Consider the following 10,223-nt stretch of genomic DNA (forward strand, 5'->3'; position numbering starts at 1 on the left):
CGCTCACAGGACTGACACACAGCAGGACGGTGACCAAGCTGCCAGAGCACTCAGGCCTTGCACCAACACAAGGGATGAGAAGGAGAGTGTGGGAGCGGAACGAGAACAGCTCTGGAAGACCAAGCTCTGCTGCTCCCTGGCAGTGCCATCACACGAGAGCTCTTTTCCCTTACACCCATGCACACAGGAACTCTCCCTGCAGATCCGAAAAAAAGGCCTTGGAGTTAGGATGCCAGCAGAAGAAAAATTGCTGAAGGGCCCTTTCTTTTGCTTAAACACACAGAGCACGATTCCTCATTGACACAGCCACTCAATGAGAAAAGAAAAGCAGGTAGTGAAATAAAAATGGAATTACAATAGTATCAGAAGAAAAAAAAGACAAAAGAGACAAAAAATGCTGCACACAGGACGAATCTGCAATGAGTTAGACTATAAATCCTATGTAGAAGAAAACAGAGACAGTTTATAGCTTCAGAAGAAATCCAGTCATCAGTTTCCAGAGGGCATCCTTGAGCTCCTGGTTCCTCATGCTGTAGATGAGGGGGTTCACTGCTGGAGGCACCACTGAGTACAGAACGGCCATCACCAGGTCCGTGGATGGGGAAGAGATGGAGGAGGGCTTCAGGTAGGCAAACATGGCAGTACTGACAAACAGGGAGACCACGGCCAGGTGAGGGAGGCACGTGGAAAAGGCTTTGTGCCGTCCCTGCTCAGAGGGGATCCTCAGCACAGCCCTGAAGATCTGCACATAGGAGAAAAGAATGAAGATAAAACAGCCAAATGCTACTAATACACTAACCACAAGAAGCCTGACTTCTCTGAGGTAGGAGTTTGAGCAGGAGAGCTTGAGGATCTGGGGGATTTCACAGAAGAACTGACCCACAGCATTGCCGTTGCACAGTGGCAGTGAAAATGTATTGGCCGTGTGCAGCAGAGCATAGAGAAACCCAGTGGCCCAGGCAGCTGCTGCCATGTGGACACAAGCTCTGCTGCCCAGGAGGGTCCCGTAGTGCAGGGGTTTGCAGATGGCAACGTAGCAGTCATAGGACATGATGGTGAGGAGATAATACTCTGCTTCTATCAAGAAGGTAAACAAAAAGAGCTGTGCAGCACATCCTGTGTAGGAGATGGCCCTGGTGTCCCAGAGGGAATTTGCCATAGATTTGGGGAGAGTGGTGGAGATGCAGCCCAGGTCGAGAAGGGAGAGGTTGAGCAGGAAGAAGTACATGGGGGTGTGGAGGTGCTGGTCACAGGCTATGGTGGTGATGATGAGGCCGTTGCCCAGGAGGGCAGCCAGGTAGATGCCCAGGAAGAGCCAGAAGTGCAAGAGCTGCAGCTCCCGTGTGTCTGCGAATGGCAGGAGGAGGAACTGGGTGATGGAGCTGCTGTTGGACATTTGCTGCTTTTGGGCATATGGGCTCTGTTCAAAAAAAGAAAAAGCAACATGAAATTAGGACAGAGTCCTCTGAGCTAAGCCACACGATTTTTCATAGGCATCACCCCTATTTAAATGCATTTCCTTTCTCTGATGTGTTATGGCTGAGCGTGCGGTGAGGAGCAGGACCTTTGCCCGTGTGCTGCCAAGCAGCCAGCTTTGCTCTGCTGCAGTGGGGACATGGGGGGAGCTGGTTTGTGACACCTCTGACGTTCTCAAAGAATGGCAGATACAATCTACCTTCAGTCAAAAACCTCAATATCTGTGCTCATGACTCTCAAAGTCTTGGGCTGCAGAGGAGACAATTAGCATGTTTTTATAAATATTTGATCTGTGTTTTTTAATTTTCCACCACCACATCAGGTGATTGGGGTTTTTTAGGGGTAGAAAGCCTCATTTCTGTGATTGAAAATGTGAAGAGTCTTGAGGCGGGACAGGCAAAAAGGCTCAGCTTTCTCTGGCTCTGTGCAGTCAGACAGCAGATGTGTCCATCAGGATTTTACTCATCTGTCCAGCTTTAATGGAACTGTGCAATATCTGCACTCATGATTCTGTAGAGAGTGGGCTGCAGAATAGAGACATAGCATGTCTTTATAAATATTTCATCTGTATACTTTATTTTCCGCCACCATATCTGATAAGGGGGAGAAATCCTAATTTTTATGACGGAAAATGTGAAAAGTCTTGAGAGAGGGCAGGCAAAATGGCTCAGTTTTCTGTGGCTCAATGCTTAGTCCGGAGAGCAGCAGTGTCCATCAGTCTTTTACTCATCTGTCCTGTGCTTTTGCTTGTGCTACCTTGAAAATGACATCAGACAAAAATTAATCTAATTAATACAAAAAACTGGACTCATACTGGAGCAGGGGAGCCCTGTCTGAAAGGGCAGAACTGCAAACTCTTCTCTGTCCCAGCCCAGAGGTGGAGATGTGATGGAGAGAGCAGGACACGACCCCTCACCCAGAGAAGCAAAGGACTCTGGCAGGAGAGTGCAGACCCCAAGGAAAGGCTCAGCACTCCTGGCATCCTACAGCAGAGCTGGGCCTTTCTGGGGGCAGCTGGTGAGCCCAGCAGGACAGGCAGAGCAGAGTCAGGGCTCCTGGAGATGGGATGTGCTAAAGGGACAGTCCGATCATTGCCCAGCAGACAACCCCCAGCAGCCACCTGCAGAGCAGGAGCAAAAGAGCTCCTGACCAGCCCCTGCTCTGCTGCCTGGAGCTGTCCCTGCCTGCAGCTGTGTCTCTGTGCCCAGGTCTCCTCCTGTCAGTGTCACAGACCCCATCCCAGCCGCTGTGTGCTCAGCTCTGCCCTGCAGACCCCTCCCAGCAGCCGGGCACTGCCCAGGGGCAGCTCTGTGTGGGCCGGCTCTGATGGGAACATCAGACCAACAACAATGAGCATGGAAAAGTCATCCTCATGCTGTCTGTAAGCCAGGGTGTGTTTAGTTCAGATACTCACAGGTTTATTCACTGCTAAGACTCACAGATTTGGAATTTCAGTGCATCCTCCTGAACTGAGACATTAATTTCTGTGTCCTATTGCTCACCCAGAAAACTCAGAGTAGGTGTTTGATGGTACAAGATCCTTCTCTTTCAGGTAGCCCCTGCCTTGCTGTGCTTCTTAAAAAGTAGCCTGGCAGATGTCCTTTCGCGATGTGGAGCTGTTAGCAGCCCTGACACACACAGCGCTCTCTCAAGAACAGAAGGACCCTGCACTGACCTGACACAGATTTTTCCTTCCACGCAGAACTTCTCCCCACACAATCACAGGGATCTCCATGGGCAGGCTTAGTGCTGACCCTGACCAGCAGTGGAGTCCTTGAGCTGATACACAGCCCACGGGGTGCAGGGACCCTGCTCTGAAACACAGCTCTGGGCACCGGTATTTGAAATTTCTGCACAAGAGCCCGCTCTTTCAGATACCACAAGCTGCGTTTGTGCCAGATTTAGAGGAGGCCTCCAGGAGCTACAGCTGTATTGCCCTGCACCCAGAGACTTACCGTGTCAAGGGCTGCAAAGATTTCTCCTCCAGTGAGCTCTCAGTCATCCTCCCCATCCTGACCACCTTTAATCTCTCTCTGCCTTGCTCATCTCCCTGAGATCCCCAGGCAGAGCCCTCAGCCCTGCTGCGCTTTGCAGAGGAGCTGCTCCTGGGCAGAGCTGTCTCTCTGCAGCGCTGCCGCTTGCCATGAGCTCCCTCTGTCCCAGGAGCCCAGCCCAGCTCAGCAGCACAGGAGCAGCCCCAGGCACTTTAATGACCCCTCTGGTGGCTTTGGTGCTGAGTCCATGAGCCTCACAGCCTGAGAGGAATTGAAGAAACTTCTCAAGAAGTCAAAGTCAGATTCTAACTCCAAAGTTTCTTGTAATATGAATGGGTCCCACTGAGGGACACGACTGAGAAACTGTCCCAGGGTCTGGGTAGACCAGAAAACTGGAGCCAGAGATGGCAAGTCACAAAAAGCAAAGTACAGGTGGCTCTGAAGCTGAGTACACCTGGATGTGTTTCATTAACCAAAGGGCCAAGCCCTGACCCCCAGACCCTGGGAAATCAGATCCTGTCCCTCCCACGTTGCCCACGGCTCTTCCTGGGACACTGTGATGTGGGGCTGTGCAAGGCCAAGGGCAGGACTATGGTCCCACACCTCCCAGGTTCCTGGCTGGGGACAAGCAGGCCATGAGGGCCCCTGTGCTGTAAGGACAAGGTGTCTCCTCACAGACACTAGAGGTGGAGACAACGGCCATCGCTAAGGGGAGAAGGAGCTCATGTCTGTTGTGGGCTTTCAGCCTTTTTACATCCCTTGACCATCTCCACAACAGCCTGTCCTATGCTGTGGCATCACCTGCACCTCTTTCCCTGCAGACTGGAGACATCCCCCCTGCTACCCCACCTTGCTCTTGTCTGAGCATCTTCCTTCCTTTGCTGAGATCTCTCTGTCCTCCCCAGCTGTTCCTTGAAGCACAAAGCCTTGGGCTGATGCAGACTGCCTCTGGGTGACCTGCTCCACCACAGCACTGCCCTTCCACTCACATTCCTTTCTGCTCATGTCCAGCCTGGACCTCCCCAGCTGCACTTTGTGCCTTGATTTCATTCCTATTCTGTTTCCCACTATGAAGAAAACCTCCACCATCTCTGAAAACACCCTTCAAGCACTCTCAGGCTTCTCGCCTGTTACTGCAGTGTCCCCAGCACTGCTCACTTCTCCTTGTTCAATTTCAGAACTTTCTGATGGGCGAATCCCAGATTTTCTCTAAGGTCTGGACTCTCCCTGGATGGAAGCTCCATTTGCTAAGCTGTTAATATTTGCATATGGATGGTTTATCCTGACGAGGGTGTCTCTCCTAAGACGACAGCATGAGGAGTTACAGGACACAGAGAGTGGAATTTTGCCTTCATGTGGGAGAGCATTTGGAATGCATGGAGACAATGTCAGCTGAATGTTGAGGAGTCAGCATGAGAGGGCAGAACAACATGGGCAATGTTGTGGTGACTGGACATCAGCTACAGGTTCGCTGATCGGGAAGAGGAATTAGATGAGGCCTCCAGACAAATGAAAGAAGCCTCATGTTTCCAGGGCAGTGTCCTTGTGGCAGACCTAAGATATCCCAATATCTGCAAGGTATCAGCCATCCAGAAGGGGTATGGAGCTCATTGACAACATCTTCCTGACACGGGTGACCGAGGAGTCAGTGAGGTGAGGTGCCCTGTGGGACTTCACACTTACAAAGCAGAAAGAGTTGGTCAGGGATGTAACAGTCAGGGATGAGAAAGTGGAGTTGAGGCTCCTGGAAGATGATAACAAGGCAAAGAGCAGGATTTCAGGAGAGCAGGCTTTGGCCTGCTGAAGGATCTACTTGGGTCCTATGGGATATGACCTTGGTATCTGCAGCATTTTTTCTCTCACATTTCCTCCCTTCTCTCTCCCACCTGTGGTTGTGTAGCATTTTTTACCCTTTCTCAAATACAATATCACAGAGGTGCTGCCAGCATCACTGAGTGGCGCAGGTTTGTCAAGGAGTGGGTCCATCTTGGAGCCAGCTGAAATCAGCTCTGTCTGACGTTGGTCAAACTCCTGTTGTCTTCTCAGATAGGTGACAACTGTAGCACACCCACCCTCACCCCCAGTTCCAAGACTTTGCCATGTAAACCAAATACGGGGTGACCATGTTTTGGGTGTTACAAACTACTTGATCATGGAGAAGAAATGGAAAAGATCTTCTGTCAGCAACCTGAAGAAATGCACCAGTCAATGAGTAGGTTCCTATGGGGAACTCTAATTGCCCTGACATCACTGGCTGGGAAAAGCTGCAGGTGCCAACACTCCAGAGGATCTTGGGCCAACTTCTTAGCATAGCTGCCTGGTGGGCCAACAAGGGCGATGCTCACCTGGATCTGGAACTGGGAAACAAGGAAGAGCTGGTGAGGGATGTGAACATCAGTGTCCACCTTGGCTGTGGTGACCAGGAAACAGTGGGGTGCCAGGCACCAGAGGGGAGGGAGGAAGGGCAGCAGCAGAGCACAGGCTGGTGGACTCCAGAGAAGAAGACTTTGACATACTAGGAGACAGCAGCCGATAGAGGTGGTGACATGGAAGTCTGATGGGTGAAGGAGCTCAGGAAATCTGAGAAGCCTTGCAGGACAGCCTTGTGCTCCAGAGGAGTGTGATTCCTCTTGAGCTGCCCTGCATCAGGCATCCACTTTCCTACACATATTGTTTTGTCTTCATCAGAAAATGCTCCAGATCAATAAGATACCGCCTCTTCTGGAAATGGAGAGGAGGGAGACAGGGCAAGGCAATAGAAGAAGTACTGATGTATTGCTATTTATTATGGAAATGCTCTCTGTTTGGCTATTCCTGAAATCTCCCTAATCATCAACACCAGACTTGAAGCCTCTAGGAAAATGATGCACAGAGCCTTGGCTTGTAAGGGCATTTTGGATGTTAATGAGCCCTCTGCTGCCATGATCCTGAACTGCAGCTACTGAAAGAATGAACAAACCTCTGATGAAGTAAAAGGCAGAAGTAGAACTCAAGTTTCTGAGGGTGTTTGGGACCCCATGAAGGGCCAGCACTGACACAGCTGTGAAGGAAACAACCAGTCGAGGTCCCTGTCCCTGGAGGCTGGTGAAGGAAAGACTTGAAGACACTGGTTACAGGTGGTGAGGGCAATGTGGAGGTGGCTCTGATGCCATGTCAGCCCTCGATGCTTGTTTATCTCCAGAATGGCTGAGCCCTGACCCCTGGGGCTTGGTAAGTATTTCTCAAATGTTTTTCAGGGATTTGCCTGTGGTCAATGTGAGTGTTTTGTGTTTTGGGGGTGTGTTTTATGTCAAGTGCTGTTGCTTTTACTGCAAGGCTCTGGTTTGCTCTGGAGTTGGAAATGCCTGGGAGTTCCTCACGTCTCGTCCAGCTTCTTTCATACACCTGGCAATGGTCACCAATCACCTCAATGTCCCAGTGTCAAACTTGCTTGAATCCTCTCTTTGGATCCATATCCCATCACTGCAGGAGGTTCATGCATCCACCAGGTTCATGGATGTTTCCTGAGGTCCATCCAAGTGTGGGCAGTGTAAGAGAGGAGCAGAGCAGGGTCAGCTCATGGGCCATGGCTGAGCACAGCCACCCCCAGCAGCAGCCATTCCCCATCTCCCAGGCACAGCCATGCCCACAAGATGGCAATGTCACTGCCATATATGATTAGCCCAAGAGAGGCCTTTCTTCCTTCCATGTTCCCAGGAAAATCTTCCTCCTATTCCTCCTCCACCTGCACACATCAACTGCTTTCCATTTCTGGGCTCAGACATGGCTGTAAGGGTTCACTAAACCATCAGCCATCTCATTGCTTCTCCCTGACATGCCCTGACCCTCTCCCACGCCTACACATGGCCAATCTCTGCTGCTCAGGGCCTCCCACTCTCCAGAAGAGACCTTGAGCTTCTTGGTTCTTCCTGCTGCTTATTAGAAACTTCCTCACTCTCTCCAGAGTTCATGGTGAACTTTCTTGTCCTAACAGCCCCTTTATGACCATGGCTTACTAAACGGTTGTCTTTTTATGATCATTGGTGCAGAAAGGGTAGTCACAGAAAAGCACCCAATATGTCAAAACTGATGCTGAGTGAAATGCCGTAAAGACCTGATGAGTTACCCCCATTGCTGTGTCTCTCCTGGAAGGAGTCTGTCCTGAGAAGGGGATCCAGCTTCTGCCCCTCTCTGCAGAGGCACATGAGCAGTGTCCGTGCACCTGGGGACACAAAGGGTGACTTTTGCCAGACCACCCTTCATCTGAACCACTTAGATGTGTACTTATAGATGGGGTATCATGCTTTATACTGCAAACAGCTATTTAATTTGCACTGCCAGTGGGGCTACCACTGATGCAGAGTGAAATGTGGGAGATAATTATATTGAGGCAGATTAATATTTCTTCAAATTTTTTTTTGTACTGACACTCTTAGAGAAATTACACAAACACTTGAAGGATTATTCATGCCTTTTAACATGATTATCCACAGAAGACCCAACAGATTTGCATCTCAAGAAACTGGATGCCAGAGTCGAAGGGAAGGATGGCTTAGGCTCTGTCCTGGGATCTAGGAAACTGAAACGTGCTCCCATCTCCCCAACACCCTGTCCTCCTCACTGAGGGGTTCTGAGACATTCTGCCAATGAGGTCTGAACTCACTGGCATGACAAGTATCTTATGTCTAACTGCACTTAATGGTGTCCTGCCAGCTCAGGATTTTATCTTCCATCCCTGGAAGTATTTAAAAGATGTGGAGATGTGTTACTTAGGGATATGGTTTAGTGGTGGCCTTGGCAGTGTTTGATTTACGGTTGCACTCCATGTTCTTAAGGGTCTTTTCCAGCCTAAATGATTCTATGATCCCATGATTCTATGATTCTATGATTTGGGTTGAAACCATTTCAATTCCCATCACGTGCATCTTCCCTCAGAGGCTGCTGTTGTGTGGCACAACTGTCCTGGCTCTCCAGGCAGGTTGGGCACTGGTTTGGTGCCTGCATTGGAAGTTTTCCCCTTCCTGGGGTAAAAGACTCTTGATGGTGACTTTGATGTCTGGCTGATGTGCAGACTCTGTACATGGATGCTGACACCTCTTGAGCAACCTGCTCTAAAAGGATTAAGGAGTTGGGCATGAGGAGAGCAAAAAAAAGGAGACCCTGGGTTGGGGCAAATGAAAAGGGATGCAAAAGTTGTGGTCCGGCATGCTTCGGGTACTTGTAAAGCAGCCCTGCACCTCATGTGAATTATTTCTGTGGTCAGGGAGAACTTGAGAGCTCTCCCTAAATGGAAAATACAAAGGGGAAGGAAGGACAGCATCATCCAGGCTCAAAGGGAGCTTGGGAGGTGTCTTGACCAACCTCCTGCGCAAAGGAGGGTCAGACCAGATTACTCAGGGCTTTATCCAAACACATCTTGGACACTTTCTGGGACAGAGTGAGTGCACATGCCTGGGAAACAGCTTCCAGTGCTTGACTGTCCTCATGACTGCAAAGCTTCTCCCTTCCTATAGCACCTTTCCAAGTCCAACCATCCAGATTGCTTTTTACTCATTGACTTACACACTGACACAGACCATAATATCCTAACTTGGACACTCTAATATTGCAGGGGATGATGATGAATGTCTTCCTGACTTCCAGGTAACAGACCATCAATGTTCTCCCCGCAACCAACAATCCTGTCCTTTCCTCACAGAAAGCAAAGAGGGTGGACAGGCACAATGTACCCTGGGTAAACCCCATCACCTTCTCTTTCAGACACCCAGAAATGGGGTCCCAGTGGACATGCTCTGGGGCACAGTTTTGAGTTCCCCTGCTCATCTGTTGGCCATTTTTGAAAAGTGCACACACTGCGTGAGAGCTGCCAGTGGTCAGGGAGTCCCCCCATGTCCATGAGCTTTCAGAGATGGTGGAGAGTGGCCTCCCTGTGACATGGTCCTGCTGTCTCAGCTCCTGGGATGCTGCCCCTCCTGTCCCATGGACTGGTCAGGATTGTGTTAGTTCCAGTGACCCCTGACTTGATCCCCATCCACTGCTGGTTGTTTTCCTCCAGATTCCTGTCTCATGTCACAGTGGCCTGAGAGAACATGCTGGTGAAGATGGAGGACAAGAGGACACAGAGACTCTCACCTCTTTCTCTTACTAAATTCATCAGTGGCCACACGGTGTCTTTGTTTCTCCTTTAACTGTTCCTGAAGTAGGAACAGCTCATTATGTGGCTCTTGAATATCCTTACAGGTCTAGACTGAGTTTTCATCTGGACTGTTGCTATGCTTGGAGGCTGCTGTCCTTGAAGACCAGATGAACTGACTTCTGCCACCCTGCCTTGGCAGTTTATTCCATCCGTGTCACAGCTCTGTCTGCAACACTGACAGCTCCAGCTCCCCCAGTCAGGTCCCTGGCTGAGGCCATTGCCTCACATCTGGGCTGAACCACCCCAGCTGTGGCACCAGCCCAGCTCTGACCTGTCACAAGGAAACCTGGTACCAAGTGTGCAAGACTCCATGTGTGCAAAGGCTTTGCTTCAGAACAGAGACATGACATGGCCAGAAGATTGCTGAATGTCTTTCTAACCCAAGGACTACAAACACAAAATAAAATACCGAAACTCATTCAACTGGAGATATTCTTCTCTCTAGCTTGGAGAGTTTAGATCTTTGCTGTAACCTTCCTGGTGTCCTGTCTAATGATGGGACAACAGAAGATGATTCTCATGCCCAGATTCTAATATGAAAAATACTACTGCAGGAAGGAATTGTCTCTGTAGAGGTG

At 50.0% G+C, this 10,223-nt stretch overlaps 1 protein-coding gene across 1 annotated transcript; it reads right to left on the bottom strand.

The window, feature by feature from the left end:
• Nucleotides 1–463: 463 nt before the first annotated feature.
• LOC135999671 (olfactory receptor 14A16-like) lies at nucleotides 464–1,228 on the bottom strand. The gene has a single exon (XM_065653231.1). The coding sequence runs from the start codon at nucleotides 1,226–1,228 to the stop codon at nucleotides 464–466; it is 765 nt and encodes a 254-aa protein (XP_065509303.1).
• Nucleotides 1,229–10,223: the final 8,995 nt, after the last annotated feature.

This window comes from Caloenas nicobarica, chromosome 29 (assembly GCF_036013445.1).
Source record: "Caloenas nicobarica isolate bCalNic1 chromosome 29, bCalNic1.hap1, whole genome shotgun sequence".
Classification (NCBI taxonomy): domain Eukaryota; kingdom Metazoa; phylum Chordata; class Aves; order Columbiformes; family Columbidae; genus Caloenas; species Caloenas nicobarica.